The sequence below is a fragment of the Eurosta solidaginis genome, chromosome 3 (genome assembly GCF_040869045.1).
Source record: "Eurosta solidaginis isolate ZX-2024a chromosome 3, ASM4086904v1, whole genome shotgun sequence".
NCBI lineage: Eukaryota > Metazoa > Arthropoda > Insecta > Diptera > Tephritidae > Eurosta > Eurosta solidaginis.
This window is the reverse complement of record NC_090321.1, coordinates 32,112,602-32,133,090: the sequence shown is the minus strand read 5'-3', so window position 1 is coordinate 32,133,090 and position 20,489 is coordinate 32,112,602. Positions and strand designations below refer to the sequence as shown.

At 37.3% G+C, this 20,489-nt stretch overlaps 1 protein-coding gene across 1 annotated transcript in view; it reads right to left on the bottom strand.

The window, feature by feature from the left end:
- Positions 1–14,533, bottom strand: part of Targ (Tarag) — a 137,206-nt gene extending 122,673 nt beyond the window's left edge. The window contains exons 1-2 of the mRNA XM_067777077.1: positions 14,384–14,533; positions 14,131–14,183 (exon numbers count right to left, since the gene is read on the bottom strand). Coding sequence (XP_067633178.1) covers positions 14,131–14,183; positions 14,384–14,533 — 203 coding nt within the window. The remainder of the gene's footprint in view (positions 1–14,130; positions 14,184–14,383) is intronic.
- Positions 14,534–20,489: the final 5,956 nt, after the last annotated feature.

Genomic DNA, 20,489 nt, shown 5'->3' with positions numbered 1-20,489 from the left:
GCAACCATCCCTTACACGAGACACACTGATAAGAGTATGACCGTCCTAAAAAGATTCTTTTCCGGCAGATGCAGCAAAACCTTTTCTCAGGACCGGGTCAGTAGGCGGACCCGGATTGGGTTCGATACCTTCCCGGAGCAAGAGAATATGGAGCAGTCCCGCTGCAAGGAGCTGCTGGGAGGATGACAATTTATGGGAGGGATGCAACAAATTAAATGGGATTACACTGAAATGGCAGTCCGTGGTCGGGAAAAATCCCGATTCGCTCCGGTAAATAGAACCGACGGCCTTGGGAAGCGAAATATCATAAGGTCTTATGATATAGTTATTCGTTGACCAAGTTATACAATTGCTAAATTATTTAGCGATATAGCGACGTGATCTGAGTATCTCATAATCAAGCGATGTCTTGATTCGACATACATATTTCTTGATTTTTTTACTAAAAAGTTTAGTGAACTTGTGATCGAAGAATGCTGTCATTTAATGATCAAAGGATGTGGTGATGCGATCTAATTATCTTATGATCTAGTTATATATTAATTCGGCATAAATATTTTTTATGATCTAGCGAACAAAACGTTCAGTAATGCTTTGATCTAATTATTCAGCAATTTAATGAACTCGTAATGCAGTGCTGAAACCAAAAAATCTACTGGTCGAAAATTGCAATGGTGCAGTACCTCAATGATACCATGATTAATGGTTTGATAAGACTCATAACAAAATAACATTACAGGTCCGCATAAATTTTAACCATTCACATCATCACTAACTTCTACTACATAATTTTTTGATATTGTGTGAAATTTATAATATATATTGGCCTTGCAGTATATCCTCTGCTGCCATTGAAGATTTGTGGATGGATTACATCTTTCCGGTAGTTAGCCTCTTTTGCTTATTCTGTCGGATAACAGAACTCTTTCTTTTGTCGTTTCAGGATTTCTGAAAATTTTCCGGACTATAAAAGTGGAGATGTTTAGATGCAACCAATTTAATGATTTATTACTCTGATAAGCTTAATATGAAGTAAAAAACCTATCGAATGATGTAGGTATACGAACTAATTTGATATATTGTGATCTAGTGCTCTATGATCTAGTAATCTAATGTTCGCACGATCAAATTATTTGATAATATAATGTTCTGGAAACGCAGTGATACAGCAAATAAAATTTGCTATATTTTGATGATCTAGTGATGAGGTGATGAGACTTAAATATTTTCAAATTTCTAGCTGACTCGACACTCTAGTGATCTGAAGGATAGATACAGTTATGATAATCACACGACTTGCGATTTAATTATTATACGTAATCATACACAAGTAACCTGATGGTCAAACCATCAAGTTATAAAACAACATGTATGACCGATCATCGCCCAACTTAAGATCAGATTATCACGTCATTTGACTTAATTAACAGTGCCTTCAAATTTCTGTGAAAAAATTCCTACAGCCCATTATAAACTAAATAAATTACATGTGAGCATATTCCCGTGCCAGCGGGTTTATAACATTTTCGTGGTATTCTCATTATTTACCTACAAAAATATATTATTTTGTTATTCAAGTTTTCTATTTACATTGCATAGGCATGAGGATAGGTCAAAGTAAATATGAAATTAAATGGGTAGCTATGGAGTTATAGATATTTTTATTTTGAGTTGGATATAACCAGTATGTATGTAGATAAATAAATAAAAACTGAGAACTGAGCCGAGCTAGCTCACTATGGCAAACATGGAAATGTAAACAAAGCGTAAAGTAAACAGCAGTGATAAGCGAGTGCAATTGGTAAATATTGAAAAAAAAAACAGCTTTAAAAATTAGATAGAATATACAAATTTAAATTTACCTAGCTGAGAGACCAACTTTGAATAAACTTGGTATCGTAACCACGCCTTCTTACTAAAGAATTTTTAAGTGATCTGACTGGTATATGATACTGCCTACTTTTTACGTCACAGGGTTGGCAGTACTAGAATCGCAACTACCCTTTTCCTTGGACTATCTTAACGCAAATATAAACTAAAATAACAAAACACGCTACAATATCTCTATATTTTCCACAAATATTTTGAACGGCAGAGATTTCGAAGATTTTTTCCACGCTCCTCCTTAAAGTATATTTTTGCTCTTCAAACCACCATCTTTGGCGGAAATATACGGAGAAAAGCAGTTCGGCTAAGCGAATAAACAAATAAACAAGCTGAGCACAAAAGCGGGGCGAAATAACATATGCCGAAAAAGTGAACAGAAGATATTAAAAAAAAAAATAAATGTAAGGCGCGATAACCTCCGAAGAGATCTAAGGCCGAGCTTCTCTTCCAATTTGCGTCGTGCTCCTCTTGATTTTTCCCTACAAATTGGCCGGACGGGACCTACATGTTTTATGCCGACTCCGAACGGCATCCGCAAGGCAGATGAGTTTTCACTGAGAGCTTTTCATGGCAGAAATACAATCGGAGCGCTTGCCAGACACTGCCGAGGGGTGACCCCGCTTAGAAAAATTTTCTTCTAATTGAAAAATCTTATTTCTAAAATTTTGATGTTGCTTTGCTCGGGAGTTGAACCCAGGGAATACGGTGTGATAGGCGGAGCACGCTACCATCACACCACGGTGGCCACCAAGATACAGAAGATATTATAAACGAAAAACTGAGATTTGTAGTAAGTAAGTAGCGCATAAAATCTAAATTGAAAAGATTTATTTTGCAAATTTAGCAAGTTGCTAAATAAACCACACGATAGACAAATTGGCTCTGTTGCAAGAAAAAAGAAAGTTTACTGAATTAAACGCTCGACGCACAATTGAGCTACTCAATAGCGAAACATTGAATGTTTGTAAAAGTGTAGTGTATACGGTCGCGAAAGCAGATACACTTGGTTTATTATAATATCAACCAAAGATCTCAGGTTCTACTCCAAATTCGAAGGAAGTGTTCCAGTATCTGTTCATCCCTTCCAGTAATTGAACGTTTCCTGAGTCGCCTTTCCCCTCATATCCACTGGCTGTATGTTTAACATGATATCCAATGTCAATATGTTGGTAACACACGCCGTAAGTGTGTCCCATCAACAGATTACGCCATAGAGCAAAATCGTCTAGACTTCCATTCATTCCATAAAGTCAGTGTACTTTGCTGGGTAGTGATCTTACGCGATCTTATCAAAGGCCCGACTGCAGCAGTACAAGCCAACCGACGCCTTTTTATCCCTTTCTTCCACTTTGCTCCTCCAGAACAGGTTTCTGTGTAATATTAACCCTAAATACTTTACACTATCAGAAAGCACCAATTGTATTTCTCCAATGAAGGGTGTTATGAAAGCGGTGATCTCATTGCAAGACGAAAATATCCAGAAATTTACTGCTAACAATTATGTCTATATTATCCACATAGAAAAACACTCAGCAGCCAATGTGTTCTAGCTCTACCAGAAGCACATTTATTACCACAAACCCAGAATAGCAGAGAAAAAAACCCTCCTGTAGGGTTCTTCTGGAGGCATTCTTCCCGATTGTGAAATTCCTCACTGAACTGTGACAATTCTGTTGCACTAAGTTAGCTAATGATTTCAGCGAAAGCCTTTTCGATTCCTAAGCCAACGAGAGCATATCAACATTACGAAAACCTTCCCGAGAAAACTTTGTGTGCTCTAGGCACACCACTATTTGCTTTAATATCGAATAGAGAGCTGTTGACCTGCCCTTACTGGGAGGCATGTCAATTGTCACCTCCGTACCATGATCAGTAAATCTCTCAAATGTTTTAGGAGAAGCGAGGAGAAAGTGATTGATCTGAAGTCTTAAGGTGTTAGATGTGAGCTCTTGTTAGACTTTGAAACAAAAATAGCCTTGACCTTGTTCCACATTCGGTACGTAGCACCATTGGGTTAGTGTAAACATGGAAAGCCAGTGGCAAGAAATCTTCAAAGGTTTTCGAAGTTGAATTAGGGATGTTAAATTCGGCCCTAACTTCACGTCACCTTCTACCGTTAGTAATAAATTCATCCTATCGACTACTTTCATGACTTATCGTTATGCTTAAGTTATATTCCTCACATAAACACACATATGATGTACGTGTGGTTGGCTGGCGCATCCTTTTTAATAACGCACATACACACACATATATATACACACCCATTTCAATTTCACTGGTCACATGCCAGCGAATACCGCAATAACAACTTAAAATCATACTTCAATGGAGTATATTTGCCAACATTTTTGTGCACGTCTGTATTCTTCATTTTCATCCTATCCTAGCAATGATGCGAAATGTCTTTCAATAAGCGTTCTTTGCGAAATGCATACAAAATATACGAAAATACAACTCAAATCGATTATAGTGCTGCTACAAACTTGGTCTTCTCCGTTGCCGTTACATAACGACATTTCAATTATGAAAATGCATTCAAGCGAGCAATTTTTCTGATAATTTATTTCGTATGTTGAATTGCGTTGATCCTTTCATTTATTTTATTATATGGAATTTAATATAATATTGAAACATGAAAGTATTTTTACGTCTGTTTGGCCACTCTATGGGTTGCATGAGTCATATAGTACGCATAGTTTTCTTTTCACATAATTATGCCAAATATTTTCCAATCACATTTTTAGCATTTTTTCACTTGTTTATGGTTTTTATCCCTCATTTATATTAAAAGAAGTATAAAGGTTTAATTTCTTAAATTTTTTTTTGTTTTTTTTCGAGTTTTTCCCCTGTTTTTCGTTGTTTGATGGACATTTTTTAAATGTCTTGAAAAATTCATAAATTCGCAAAGTGTCTGATGCTCTCATTATTTCTCATAAATACAATCCTTTTTGATATCTCATTTAAAAATGTTATTGCATATCCTTTCGACTACATACATATGTATATATGTACAGCAGCGATCTTGCAAATAGCAGTGGCAATGTTTATCAAACTTCGTCCGCTAATTTTTATACTCAGCTGAGTAGAGCTCACAGAGTATATTAACTTTGTTCGCATAACGGTAATCCGTAACGGCATAAACTAATCGAGATAGATATAGACTTCTATATATCAAAAGGGTGAAAAAAGAAATTCATTTAGCCATGTGCGTCCGTCCGTCTGTAAACACGATAACTTGAGTAAATTTTGAGGTATCTTGATGAAATTTGGTATGTAGATTCCTGGGCGCTCATCTCAGATAGCTGTTTAAAATGAACGAAATCGGACTACAACCACGCCCACTTTTTCGATATCGAATATTTCGAAAAACCGAAAAAGTGCGATAATTCATTACCAAATACGGATAAAGCGATGAAACTTGGTAGGTGGGTTCACCTTACGCCTCAAAATAGAAAACTAGTAAATATTTGGACAAGGGCGTGGCACCGCCCAATTTTAAAAGAATGAAGTTTAAAAGTTTTGCACGCTGTAATTTGCCGGTCGTTGAAGATATCATGATAAAATTTGGCACGCACATTACCAATATTACTATATGTGTGCTAAATAAAAATTAGCAAAATCGGAGGACGAACACGCCCACTTTAAAAAAAAAATTTTTTAAGTCAAATTTTAACAAAAAATTTAAAATCTTTACAGTATATAAGTCAATTATGCCAACATTCAACTCCAGTAATGATATGGTGCAACAAAATACAAAAGTAAAAGAAAATTTCGAAACGGGCGTGGCTCCGGCCTTTTTCATTTAATTCGTCTAGAATACTTTCAATGCCATAAGTCGAACAAAAATTTACCAATCCTTGTGAAAGTTGGTAGGTGCATAGACACTATGGCGATATTTATTTTCTGTCAAAATGGGCGAAATCGGTTGGAGCTACGCCCAGTTTTTATACACAGTCGACCGTCTGTCCTTCCGCTCGGCCGTTAACACGATAACTTGAGCAAACATCGATATATCTTTACTAAACTCAGTTCACGTACTTATCTAAACTCACTTTGCATTGGTATACAAAATGGCCGAAATCCGACTGTAAACACGCCCACTTTTTCGATATCGAAAATTGCGAAAAATTAAAAAAATATAATAATTCTATACCAAATATGAAAAAAGAGATGAAACATGGTAATTGGATTGGTTTATTGACGCAAAATATAACTTTAGAAAAAACTTTGTAAAAGGGGTGTGACAACTATCATATTAAGTAGAAGAAAATGAAAATTTCTGCAGGGCGAAATCAAAAGCCCTTGGAATCTTAGCAGGAATACTGCTCGTGGTATTACATATATAAATAAATTAGCGGTACCCGACAAATGATGTTCTGGGTCACCCTGGTCCACATTTTGTCGATATCTCGAAAACGCCTTCACATATACAACTAAGGACTACTCCCTTTTAAACCTTCATTAATTCCTTTAATTTGATACCCATATCGTACAACACACATTCTAAAGTTACCCCCGGTCCACTTTTATGGCAATATCCTGAAATTGCGTCCAGCTATAGATCTATGGCGCACTCCCCTTTAAAATACTCTTTAATACCTTCCATTTGAAACATATGTCATACAAACACATTCCAGGGTTACCCTAGGTTCATTTTGGTGATTTTCCCTTATTTTGTCTCTAAAGCTCTCAGTTGAGTATGTAATGTTCGGTTACACCCGAACTTAGGCTTCCTTATTGGTTTTTTTTTTTTATTTCAGTAATTTGCAAAAAAAATTCTATGACTTTTATAACTGATGCTATGCAAACTAACTTTAAAAACATTTTCGAAAATATTCGAAACTTTGAAAAAATTGTACGAAAATTTCGATTTTTTTTGGTGGAAAGCCACACAAAAATAACCTACCTCAAAAAATTAGGAGGGTATACAGACTATCACTGCTTAGCATTACGAGAGCCCTGAAAATAACCCCGTTAACTGCACTTTATGCCATTCTCCACATTCGACCTGTAGACCTGGTAGAAAAGAACAAAGCACTAACGACCACAATCAGGCTCGGTGCTTCGGGGCAGTTGGAACGCTAACCATACGGCCATACTAGTATAGCGTCATCAATCAAAAGACGAAAAGACTGCCTGATTCCCTACCTGCGCCTCGAGGGCGATCTTAGGGCCACAATAGAGGTGGACGGTTGGCGCAAGTGTGCTCAAATGGCGGACGAGGCGATACATGTGTACACAGATGGTTCCAAATTAGTGGAAGGAGTAGGGTCTGCGGTATACTGTGCTGATCCAGAAATTAACAGGATCTGTTCCGGATTTCTGTACGGAAATAGTAGCCGTAACCAAAGCAGTAGAAACCCTGGGAGAAAATAACACAAGCTGCAATCGTGTTAACTTTTATATTGACAGTCAAGCAGCAATAAAGGCAATAATCTCGCATAGCACAGCATCTAAATGCGTGTTAGAGTGTAAGCAGTCCGTGAAGAGAATCGGGACGGGGAGAAGCATACATCTATATTGGGTTCTAGGGCATATCGGAATAGATGGCAATGAAAAAGCGTACACGTCCCAATTAGACTTGGCGAGATTAAGCGAAGGCGAGAAGTGCACATGATCGACCAAACAGGAAAGGCGTGGGTTCAAGTGCGGGGCTGTAAAGTGTCAAAGATTATATGTAGGTCGTACAACCTTAGATTAACACAGTTGCTTCTATCATTAAAAAGAGAGGACTATAGACTTATGACCGGTATTCTAACTGGACACTGTCTTCTGGCGTCACATGCTTTTAAATTAGGCTGGGTCAGTGATAGCAGATGTAGGAAGTAAGGGTTGGAATAGGAGTTCTATATTTTCTTTCATACGAAGGTCGCAAATGTTTGTTTATTATATGAAAGCAAATCTGAAGCACCTTTAAAAAATATGTTGTCAAAAATCGATGCGAATTTTTAGAGACCCATTAGTTAAACTTTTCCAGACTCAAATTTGTTAAGCTGAAAACTGCATATTTAAAAATTAAGAACACTTCAAATCAAAACTTTGAAAATTTTATCAATTTTTTTTTCGAATTTCGAATTTTTTCGCAAACGTTTCTGAGAAAGCTTTGCATAGTTTCAGTTAGAGAATTCATAGATATTACTCCCTAAGTTCTCGAAAAAAAGAGATTTTTTTTTGATCCAACTCTTTTAAAATTTTTTATTTTTTAACAAACGGTTTTGAAAATATTTGTCATATTTTGAGTTCAAAATTCAAAAAATTAGTTAATTCATGTGCAAACTGGCGCCAATAAAATGTAAACCGTTTACCACCTGGTCCTTTCAGCAAATGGAGGGCCCTCTACCTCTGCTTCCTTAGACGAGTTCCGAAAAAAATACTTTCTTAACCGGATCATAACTCTGCATTCAAAAAACATGACCTAGCCAACGCAGACTCAGTGTTTTCTTTCCTTGACCTATGTTGATGTCTGCGAAAAGCTCGTATAGCTCATTTTAAATCTTCTTTCGTACTAACTGCCTCCAAAACACAGAGATCCATAAACCCTTCGAAGAAGTTTTCTCACGAACACTCCCAGAGCCGCCTAATCTTTCGTTTTTAGAGTCCACGCTCCTGCACCGTAACGAAGGAGCGTACGCCGAGAGAGGGCTATAGCAATGGCAAGTTTCAAGGGTTTGTTAAGCGCAACTCATAACTTCCGCAACCCAATTTTCAACCTCACCTAGGGGTATGTCTGTATCAAACACATATTTAGCAAACCATACTAAGGCGACCTAAAGCTCTTGATTTAATGGTGCTTGTTTAGATCACAGACCTAAATATATCTGCCCCCTCATAACATAATCACCTACCACCCACACATGCTTGTGGTCACTAGTACACACAGGTATGTGTGAGTGGTAGTACGTATGCATATTTATATTTTTACCGCTATGAGCCCGCGGTATAGAAACTTTGTTGCCGGGACACCCAACGAAGGAGCTGTATCGTGGGTTCACCGATTTTGTTGCAAAGAGGCTCGTTCGCTTTGTATCTAGCAACCAGCAAGGAAACTCGCATCATACGTCACGCATGTGCTAATATTTTCAATATTTTCAAAATTAAATATATTTTTACAACATTTGTTAAATCTTCCTTAACAATTGTTGTATTTCAATACATTTAATAAAAAAATCCATTTGTCATTCCTTTTATTCACACGAAAATCCTTTTGGTGTTTTTATTTTTCTTCTTTTTTGTTGTTGCTTCTGTTACTGCTGGTTTTCAAATATACGAGGTCTTTTTATTATTTCAAGATAAGACTGCCAGCAGTGGCGTGGTTGCCAAGGCGAAGATGCACTTTCTCGATAACTGCATTTCGTTTTGTTTTCATTCACCGCCAATCCTGTCTTTTCCGTTGCTTTTCTAATTTGGAATAAGCAGTACTTAAGGCGCGGATATTCAGGCAAATGAGATCAATTTCCTCAGCATACTCCAGTAATTGCACGATTTTATGGAATATTGTTCATAGCGGTTAAGTTCTTCAGCTTGTATTATTTTCTCCGGCACCAAACCAAAGAAATTTTACGATAGGTAGTCCCCCAGTGTAAAACCTCGTTTAGTTTCGAACGGCTCGGTGAAGTTCTTCCCAACTCTGACTGAGATTATTGTGCTGCTCAACATCACTTAGCGTAGCCCTGTAAATATTGACGAAGAGGTGATGTGTGTCAATAGGCGTATAGTGAAAATCTATTCAATGCTAGATTAACCAGGTCTGAAGCTGCATTAATAACGTAGAATCGGCCGGTTTACGATGGCCTTCAATCTTTCGAACAAGGTGCTTGACAGAACCTTTTAGGCGAAGGCTGATTCCGCGATAGTTGACGCAATTTGCAGAGTCCCACTTCTTGTGGACTGTGCACGGAGCGACCGCGGCTTTGTTGTTATACTCAGTTGAGCAGAGCTAACAGAGCATATTAACTTTGATTGGATAACGGTTGGTTGTACAGGTATAAAGGAATCGAAATAGATATGGACTTCCATATATCAAAATCATCAGGATCGAAACAAAATTTACTTGGGCCATGTCCGTCCGTCCGTCCGTCTGTCCGTTAACACGATAACTTCAATAAATTTTGAGATATCTTGATGAAATTTGGTATAAAGGTTCCTGGGCACTCATCTCAGATCGCTATTTAAAATGAACGATATCGGACTATAACCACTCCCACTTTTTCGATATCGAAAATTTCGCAAAACAGAAAAAGTGCGATAATTCATTACCAAAGACGGATAAAGCGATGAAACTTGGTAGGTGTGTTGAACTTATGACGCAGAATAGAAAATTAGTAAAATTTTGGACAATGGGCGTGGCATCGCCTACTTTTAAAAGAAGGTAATTTTAAATTTCTGCAAGCTGTAATTTGGCAGTCGTTGAAGATATCATGATGAAATTTGGTAGGAACGTTACTCCTATTACTATATGTATGCCTAATAAAAATTAGCAAAATCGGAGAACGACCACGCCCACTTTTAAAAAAAAATTTTTTAAAGTAAAATTTTAACAAAAAATATAATATCAATTTTTGTTGTTATATCGGCCTACTGATTTATAAGATCACGGGTTCGAATCAAGCTCAAGGCCTAACAATAATTTTTTATCATTATTATTGTTATGATAAATTTTTTTTTAATTGAAAAAATTTGTTTAAATTAGAATAGGACAGTCAAGCAGCAATTAAGGCAATAATCTCGCATAGCACAGCATCTAAATGCGTGTTAGAGTGTAAGCAGTCTCTGGAGAGAATCGGGACAGGGAGAAGCATACATCTATATTGGGTCCCAGGGCATATGGGAATAGATGGGAATGAAAAAGCGGACGAATTAGCTAAAAAGGGCGCATCCCTTGAAGCTTGCTCCGTAGACGTCCAAATTAGATTGGGCGAGATTAAGCGAATGCGAGAGGTGCACATGATCGACCAAGCAGAAAAGGCGTGGGTTCAAGCGCGGGGCTGTAAAGTGGCGAAGATAATGTGTAGGTCTTACAACCTTAGACTAACACAGTTGCTTCTATCATTAAAAAGAGAGGACTGTAGACTCATGACGGGTATTCTGACTGGACACTGCCTTCTGGCGTCACATGCCTTTAAATTAGGCTTGGTCAGTGATAGCAGGTGTAGGAAGTGCGGGTTGGAGGAGGAAACGATCGAGCACGTTCTGTGCTCGTGCCCTGCACTTGCCAGGCTAAGACTCCAGCTATTAGGAGTGATACAGCTGTCAGATCTAGAAGCAGCAAGTGGCTTAAGTCCTAGGAAGCTTCTAGTATTTGCCAAGAGGACGGAGTTATTTTATAACATAGGTCCTGGTTTTTGATAGGGTTTTTCAGTTTGGTCGTTAAAACAAACTTCTGGTAACACTACGGACTCAATCAGTCTATGTGAGGTCCTCATGGACCGGCCAGTTCAACCTACCTACCTAGAATAGGAGAAAGAAAAAATTTAGACAACTGCCAAAGCTCGTTGTATATCTCCATTTCGGGAACTGCTAAATTCCGTCATCGGCAACGTTTAGGCGCCGCTGCTATAACCATTCAGCCATAACAGCGGTATTTTTGTTTGTCTTCATTAATCCCACTTCTATTCTGGTTCGTGCCAATTGATAAAATTTATCATAACAATAATAATGATAAAAAATTATTGTTAGGCCTTGAGCTTGATTCGAACCAGCGATCTTAAAATTTAATATCTTTACAGTATATAAGTAAATTATATCAACATTCAACTACAGTAATGATAAGGTGCAAAAAACACAAAAATAAAAGAAAATTTCAAAATGGGCGTGGCTCCGCCCTTTTTACTTTAATTTTTCTAGGACACTTTTAATGCCATAAGTCGAACAAAAATTTACCAATCCTTGTGAAATTTGGTAGGGGCTTAGATTCTTGGGCGATAACATATATCTGTGAAAAAGGGTGAAATCGGTTGAAGCCACGCCCTGTTTTTATACACAGTCTACCGTATCTCCTTCCGCTCGTCCGTTAACACGATAGCCTAAGCAAAAATCGATATATCTTTACTAAACTCAGTTCTCGTATTTATCTGAACTCACTTTGTATTGATATAAAAAATGCCCGAAATCCGACTATGACCACGCCCACTTTTTCGATATCGAAAATTACGAAAAATGAAAAAAATACCATAATTCTATACCAAATATGAAAAAAAGGATGAAACATGGTAATTGGAATGGTTTATTCACGCAAAATATAACTTTAGAAAAAAACTTTGTAAATCGGGTGTGACGCCTACCATATTAAGTAGAAGAAAATGAAAAATTCTGCAGGGCGAATTAAAAAATCCTTGAAATCTTGGCAGGAATACTGTTCTTGGTGTTACATATATAAATAAATTAGCGGCATCCAACAGCTGGTCCACATTTTGATCGATATCTCGAAAACGCCTTCACATATAAAACTACCACCACATATTCTGGAGTCACCCCTGGTCCACCTTTAAGGCGATATCTCGAAAAGGCGACCACTCATGGAACTAAGGCCCACTCCCTTTTAATATACTCATTAACACCTTTTGATACCCATATTGTACAAACGCATTCTAGAGTCACCCCTGGTCCACAATTATGGCGATATCTCGAAAAGGCGTCCACTTATGGAACTAAGGATCTTACTTACTAACTAAGGATCACTCCCTTTTAAAATGCTCATTAACACCTTTCATTTGATACCCATATTGTACATACAAATTCTAGAGTCAGCCCTGGTCCACCTTTATGGCGATATCCCTAAATGGCGTCCACCTATAGAAATATGGCCCACTCCCTCATAAAGTACTCTTTAATACCTTTCATTTGATATCCATGTCATACAAACACATTCCAGGGTTACCTCGGTTCATTTTCCTACATGGTTATTTTCCCTTATGTTGTCAGCATAGCTCTCAACTGAGTATGTAATGTTCGAACTTAACCTTCCTTACTTGTTTTTAAATATTTTTATTGCTATTATGACTTCATCATAATCGGGTGCGGGCACAATAATAAATTTGCTCTGCTATTTTCGTCTTCGCTGCTGTAGGTAAAAAAGGTTAAATTGAGACAAAGCTACACATCATCATCATCAAAGAATTTACACAAAAACAAGTAAGGAAGTCTAAATTCGGGTGAAACAGAACAATACATACCCAGCTGTACACTGGATGGCTGCGCAATAATACATATACATATGGTTCTATTATGAAATAATTTTTCTTCGAGTTATGTCTCCCGTAACATAGAAAATTGCTTAGTCATAAAAGGGGCGGTGCCACGCATATTTTTTTAAATTTAAAATTTTTCCTATTTATTGTTATAAATCCACTTGCGAAATGATATAAAGCTCTTTTTGCAAAGATATAGCTTATTTTGTTCGTCCGCGACCTTTTTAAAACTCTTTTATATAAAAGTGGGCGTGTTCCTTAACCTTTCGTTTTTCTTCAAAGCATTCCCTATAGTAAAAGCAACCTCTCTGCCGAATTTTGTTACGATAGGTTTAACGCTTTTTGATTTGTGATTCAAAATATTTGTAAAATTAATTTGATTACAAGTGGGAGGTGCCACGCCCATTTCAAACAATTATTTCAAATTATATTAAATTAAATATCGAGAGTCTCAATATCAGTCCACGCAAAATTTCAACATTTTAGGTGTATTATTTACTAAATCACGAGGTTTTTTGTGTTTTCCAAAATGTTATATATATAAAAAGTGGGCGTGGTTATCATCCGATTTCGTTTCTTTTGAATACTAGTCTTATCTGGGTCCAGGTAAGCTCGTGTACCAAATTTGGTGAAGATATCTCAACATTTACTCAAGTTATCGTGTTAACGGACAGACGGACGGGCAGACGGACGGACGGACATGGCTCAATCAAATTTTTTTTGATACTGATGATTTTGAAATATGCAAGTCTATATCTATCTCGATTCGTTTATACCTGTACAACCAACCGTTAACCAATCAAAGTTATAATACCCTGTGTACAAGTACAGCTGGGTATAAAAAGAGAGAGTCATGCATATAAACTAAAAAATATGCATATTAGGATATGTTTTTGAGGTTTTATTTTATTTTGATAATCACATTTGTTCACTTTTATTATGCTTGAATTGCTGATATGAATCGTTAACCCACCCAAACAAGCAAACCCACATACTTAGTAGAATTAAGATGTTGCGTTAGAAATTGTTAACCCTTTTGCAACATGGAACAGACCGACCTTCAAAGTTCACGATGCGTAATTTTATGTTACTCTCATGCTGATTGTACTGCAATATAATCAAATAATTCATTCATGGCATGTTTGTATGGGGTGTTAGTACTGAATCACCTAATAAATATCGCAATTTAAGCTGAACCAACATATTAACCCATAAAGCGAGCCAGTTTTTTTTTTCTAGCTGTTATTTTACGTGTGCAGTTATCTGACCTAGCACTAAACAAATTTTGTTGTAAAAACTTGACAAACATTTTTAGGACTGTCTTCATATAAATGAATACGCAAATAAGCGCTATTCTCATTCAACAAATCAGAACCTAAACACGAATCTCGTATATCATGCGATAAAGCATCACACCTTAAACTACAGTTCATATCAGTACAGTCTATATATGCCATATTGCAAGTCACTTAAAAAACGTATTATATGTTTTCCTAAGGAAAGATTGTCCAAGGCCACCTGGTAGGTTACTGATAATCGGCAAGAAAATAACGTGCGGACATGCAAATCCCTATTGGCACTTCTTATACAATGCTTCGGAAATGAGAAATTTTGGCATTCTAATAAGAACAAAGGATGCCTAAGGTACTTCAATTGTCATATATTAAGTCTGGCTAGGAGCTAATATTCTTTGTGTCACCGTGACAACAGCTGCCTATTTTTCGGTAACACCTTTCACCAATAATCGAAATAACGCACTTAAATAACAGCTCTCAGTTTCTTGTTCATGTGGACAATAAACTACAAAGTTAGGGGACTAAGAATATACCCACGGCAGGTATGCCTGTGGTAAGAAGCGACTAAATTACCAAATTTGTTCAAGGCGTTTTGTATTGCAACCTTTTCAAGGGTTGCCAGCGCAATCTATAGCTTCTCTAACCCAATTGTCAACCTCATCTACCCGTGACAAATCCTGTTTCTTTAACAGCCAAAGCTCTGGCGACCCTTATGGCATAGTAGCTAACTAGACCTTTCACTGTTCCTTAGTCGTATTGAAACTCACGCAGTAAACAGAATGCAGGAAAAGTTACCGAAATCTTACTGAATTTGTAAAGTAGTATAACAAGTTGAGAGATGCTGTGACGACACCAGTAACTTGGCCCGTGACTATGATTAATATTAAGCGTGATTTTGAAATGCGATCGTAATCATATAGCAATTATAAAAGTCACTCAGTAAATATCACAAAGCTCATACTGACTGAGTTAAATGTTCTTTTGTGATGAAAGCTGTAACACGGTATGTGATTCTGATTATGGGTAGACGTGATATTTAACTGTGATTTTGATAATATTACTTGTATATGACAGCTAAGGCCGGCGTGGTGTAATGGCAGCGTGCTCCGCTTACCACACCGAAGATCCTGGGTTCACGCCCCGGGCAAAGCAACATCAAACATTTTTAAAAGCGTTTTTTCAACTAGAAGACAATATTGCAAACGGGGTCGCCACCCGGCATTGTTTGGCAAGCACTCCGGATATACTTCTGTCATGAAAAGCTTCTAAGTGAAAACCATCTTGCTTTGCATGGCACACCGAACGGCATGAGTCGGCACGAAACAAGTAGGTCTTGTCCCGCCAATCTGTAAGAAAAATCAAAAAAGGAACACGACGCAAATTGGAAGAGAATCTCGGCCTAAAACCTCTTCGCAGGTTATAGCGCCTTACATTTTTTTCATGACAGCTAAATACTCGTTAATCAGAGTACGAATAACTAAAGGAGACTGTCTCTGCTAAAGGTTCTTTTGCAATGAGAGCTGTAACTCTCTCTAAAGTCGTAGTGTCAAATCACGTTGTTCAGAAAAATCGGATGACCTGTTTACTCAGTGGTCTACCTTTCTCGGTTTGGGGCATTCCATAACTTATTAGTTAGTTAGTATTCTTGTATTGGATTCAAAAACTCTTGAGAGATCACCCAACTTGCTAGCTAGAAATAGTATATTGATCAGCCGCAAGCTCAGATAAGACAGGATCAACCTAAAGTAAATTTATTGGCAATAGGTGTATAACTTTCTCCGCGACATCTTTCTTTTGGTGAGAGAATGCTGATTTTATCCGTCCAAGTGTTATTATTTCAGTGGAAATTGCAGACTGGCTCTTCAGTGCTCACAAGTTAGCCAGTGTGAGTGGATGTTTTTGATACATACCTCTCTTATTCTACTTTCGGTGTAGTTAAGTAAAAGCGACGTGGTTACATCACGGTTCACTTAGATAAGGACAATAGGGAAAATGTCTTTTCAGTTACCCATTTGCCCAATATTTTGGGGAAGGACAACGCTCTTGTTATTACTAGATGGCTTCTTTTACTTAGCTTTTCTCCGCCCATGAACCGTTGCATCAGCACTAGGAGCTCATGTCTTGCCTGTAGTGTACATTTCCTCTCAGACCACGAGTCCGTCTAGAAAAACCTACAGACAACCACTTTTTTCATTGACATATATTATGCAGCATGCAAAAGGCAACGAGGAGTCCTGCGATTTAGTCAGCTGTAATTATAGTTCTTGCTGTTTGCTTTCCTATGACTACTCCGCAAAACTAGGTGCACCAATTATGCCTGTAGAATGCACTGTGGAAAAGTAAATCTTTAACTTCAGCTACTAGTTCGAGCTCCGTGGCCACACTACTGCTTTTCATCACCTCGCTGCCCGCTTAGTACCGCTCGCTATCATACCGGTGCCCATAAGTTGCAGTCTTAACGTTCCATGCTGCTACCGCAAACTATTGCTTTACTCTTGGTAAGCCCATACAAGCCATTTCTACCACGACCCTTGACCGTCTTCCGGCTGGTTGACCAGCTTCCCAGGCAGCCAGTTCTATATACCGGAGCGACTCGGGATATTTCCCGATCAAAGGCTGTCATTTTAGTGTAACACTGCTACAACAACAACAACATCATCGGGTGTTAATTCGATCGTTTGAGCAACTGCTGCCAACCACCAATCATTCCCTATCAAAAGTAATCTGCGACCATGACCACACTCAACTACTCCATCCATCGCATATTCGTAAGCCAGGTCCCACTACTCTTCGCTTTCTTGGAACCTATATATGTCGTCCTTCTAACACAACATGTCGTTTCTGTGGAAGTGTATTCGACCTCGATACAGAAATACTGTGTATACATCAAATTTTGGGGCCTCTTCTTTGTACTTGATTGACTGGAGCTGTTCTTGACGAGACCGTAAAATTTCGGAAATCAACCCTCACTTACTCGCTAATGGTGAACTTTTAAATAGAACCGTAATACTCAATTAGTTCGTTTTTTAATACATCACCTCCCGCATCTCTCTTTCCGCTTCTTAATTAAAAACCTTTCAAACAAGTTCTTCATTAACTTAACATGAAATACAGTCAATTAACTCCATTTGTAATTAAAATGCAAACATTAGCATTACACAAAGCCGCTGAGTTGGCAGTGACGACGACAGGTATGAATGTATGTAGATATGTGAAGCACATGTAAATTTTTACAATAAATAAAGAAAACAGTCGGTAGTACAAAAAAAATATGAAGCACTGAGCTTTGTGCGCCTAAACCATGCTTTTATATTTAGCTATAGAACAAAAGCCTGCAATTCATTGCAGTAAATAAATAATTATAATCAGCTGAGCAGAGCTCACAGAGTATATTAACTTTGTTCGCATAACGGTAATCCGTAACGGCATAAACTAATCGAGATAGATATAGACTTCTATATATCAAAATGATATGGGCCAAAAAAGAAATTCATTTAGCCATGTCCGTCCGTCCGCCCGTCCGTCTGTTCGTCCATCCGTAAACCCGATAACATGAGTAAATTTTGAGGTATTTCGAAGAAATTTGGTACGTATGTTCCTGGGCGCTCATCTCAGATCGCTATTTAAAATGAACGAAATCGGAGTACAACCACGCCCACTTTTTCGATATCGAAAATTTCGAAAAACGGAAAAAGTGCGATAATGCATTACCAAAGACGGATAAAGCGATTAAACTTGGTAAGTGCGTTGACCTTATGACGCAAAATAGAAAATTAGTAAAATTTTGGACAATGGGCGTGATACCGCCTACTTTTAAAATAAGGTAATCTAAAATTTTTGCAAGCTATAATTGTGCAGTCGTTGAAGATATCATGACGAAATTTGGCCGGCACGTTACTCCTATTACTATATGTGTGCTAAATAAAAATTAGCAAAATCGGATAACGAGCACGCCCATTTCAAAAAAATATTTGTTTAAGAAAATTTTAACACGAAATTTAATATCTTTACAGTATATAAGTAAATTATGTCGACATTCAACTCAAGTAATGATATGGTGCAACAAAATACAAAAATAAAACAAAATTTCAAAATGGGCGTGGCTCCGCCCTTTTTCATTTAATTCGTCTATAATACTTTTAAAGTCATAAGTCGAACAAAAATTTAACAATCCTTTTGTATTTGGTAGGTGCATAGACTCTATGACGATAACTGTTTTCTGTGAAAATGGGCGAAATCGGTTGAAGCCACGCCCAGTTTTTATACACAGTCGACCGTTTGTCCTTCCGCTCGGCCTTTAACACGATAACTTGAGCAAAAATCAATATATCTTTACTAACCTTAGTTCACGTACTTATCTGAACTCGCTTTATCTTGGTATAAAAAATAGCCGAAATCCGACTATGACCACGCCCACTTTTTCGATATCGAAAATTACGAAAAATGAAAAAATGCCACAATTCTGTACCAAGTATGAAAAAAGAGATGAAACATGGTAATTGGATTGGTTTATTGACGCAAAATATAACTCTAGAATAAACTTTGTAAAATGGGTGTGACACCTACCATATTAAATAGAAGAAAATGAAAAAGTTCTGCAGGGCGAAATCAAAAACCCTTGGAATCATGGCAGGAATACTGTTTGTGGTTTTACATATATAAATATATAAATAAATTAGCGGTACCCGACAGATGATGTTCTGTGTCACCCTGGTCCACATTTTGGTCGGTATCTCGAAAACGCTTTCGCATATACAGCTAAGGGCTACTCCCTTTTAAAACCCTAATTAATACCATATCGAACAAATATTCTGGAGTCACCCCTGGTCCAACTTTATGGCGACATTCCGAAATGGCGTACACCTATAGAACTACGGCCCACTCCCTTTTAAAATACTCTTTAATACCTTCCATTTGATACCCATGTCATACAAACACATTCCAGGGTTACCCTATGTTTATTTTGCTAAATGGTGATTTTCCCTTATTTTGTCTCCAAAGCTCTCAGCTGAGTATGTAATGTTCGGTTACACCCGAACTTAGCCTTCCTTACTTGTTTTGTGTTTATGTGAAGTTTATGTTGTGTATGTATGTGCTATATGCGTGTAAATATGTACGTATGACTTATTCATCATTTATAATGTCCTGCATATAAATACTTAATCATTAAAATGTCTTTCCCTTTCCACTTCACTATGCTTAAAGAATATGCACCCTGAGCTTTATTCAGAATGTTGCTACAGTGAGTTCTGATTTTGGTTGCCTTGAATTTTGTGCGCCATTGGCATTTTCCGCGTAAAGCTGTATTCAGTTTTATATAGCTTAATTGAAATGCACTTTCACTTTGACCGAAATACTAATTTAAGGGATTGAATAGTAATGACTAGATTTAATTGATGAAAGTGTTAGCACGACAAGGCGATTAGTTGCTGCGATTGGCTTTGAATAACTTACTGCTTTCATGTAAGATTTAAACCTTAACATGCACTTGTTAGTCTATAAATTTTATAGAATAAAGTCGCTAAATGTCGTTGTACGCCCATCACTTCAGACAGAAGGGCTCCGATTTTAAAACAGTTTTTTGTATCTGAAAGCTTAGCTACGTCAGACGGACATTTTCAGCATAATTTGAAGGCATATTTTAAAGGAGCGTGGCAAATTGCCAAACCGTAGTAAAAATCATACAATTTTTTTTTACAAAGCTATAAATTCAAAACGAATGGATCGATTGGAATATTTCTTCTTTGCAGTACAAGCAAAATTGTTAGAAAAAGTAATTTTTTTATCAAAATATGCAGTGCGGATGTTCGTTCGCTATGAACTGTGCGAGCAAGCTTGCTTTGAGTGGGACATTATGCATTATATACGTACATACATAATATTCGCTAGCGTTATTTAACTCTGGGAGTACATTTATAAGTATGTGTGTATTTTCATTTCATATCAGCTTTATATCGTATTGTGGCGAATATTAGCATCACTATGACGTTAGTAACTAATCACAACAATAAAGTAAGAAGCAATCAGCCACACTTATGTACAAGGCAACAAAGAATATTCCACACACATAACCAGCTTGCTTGAGGCAAAGAAATTATCTCACATGCTCATATGTAGT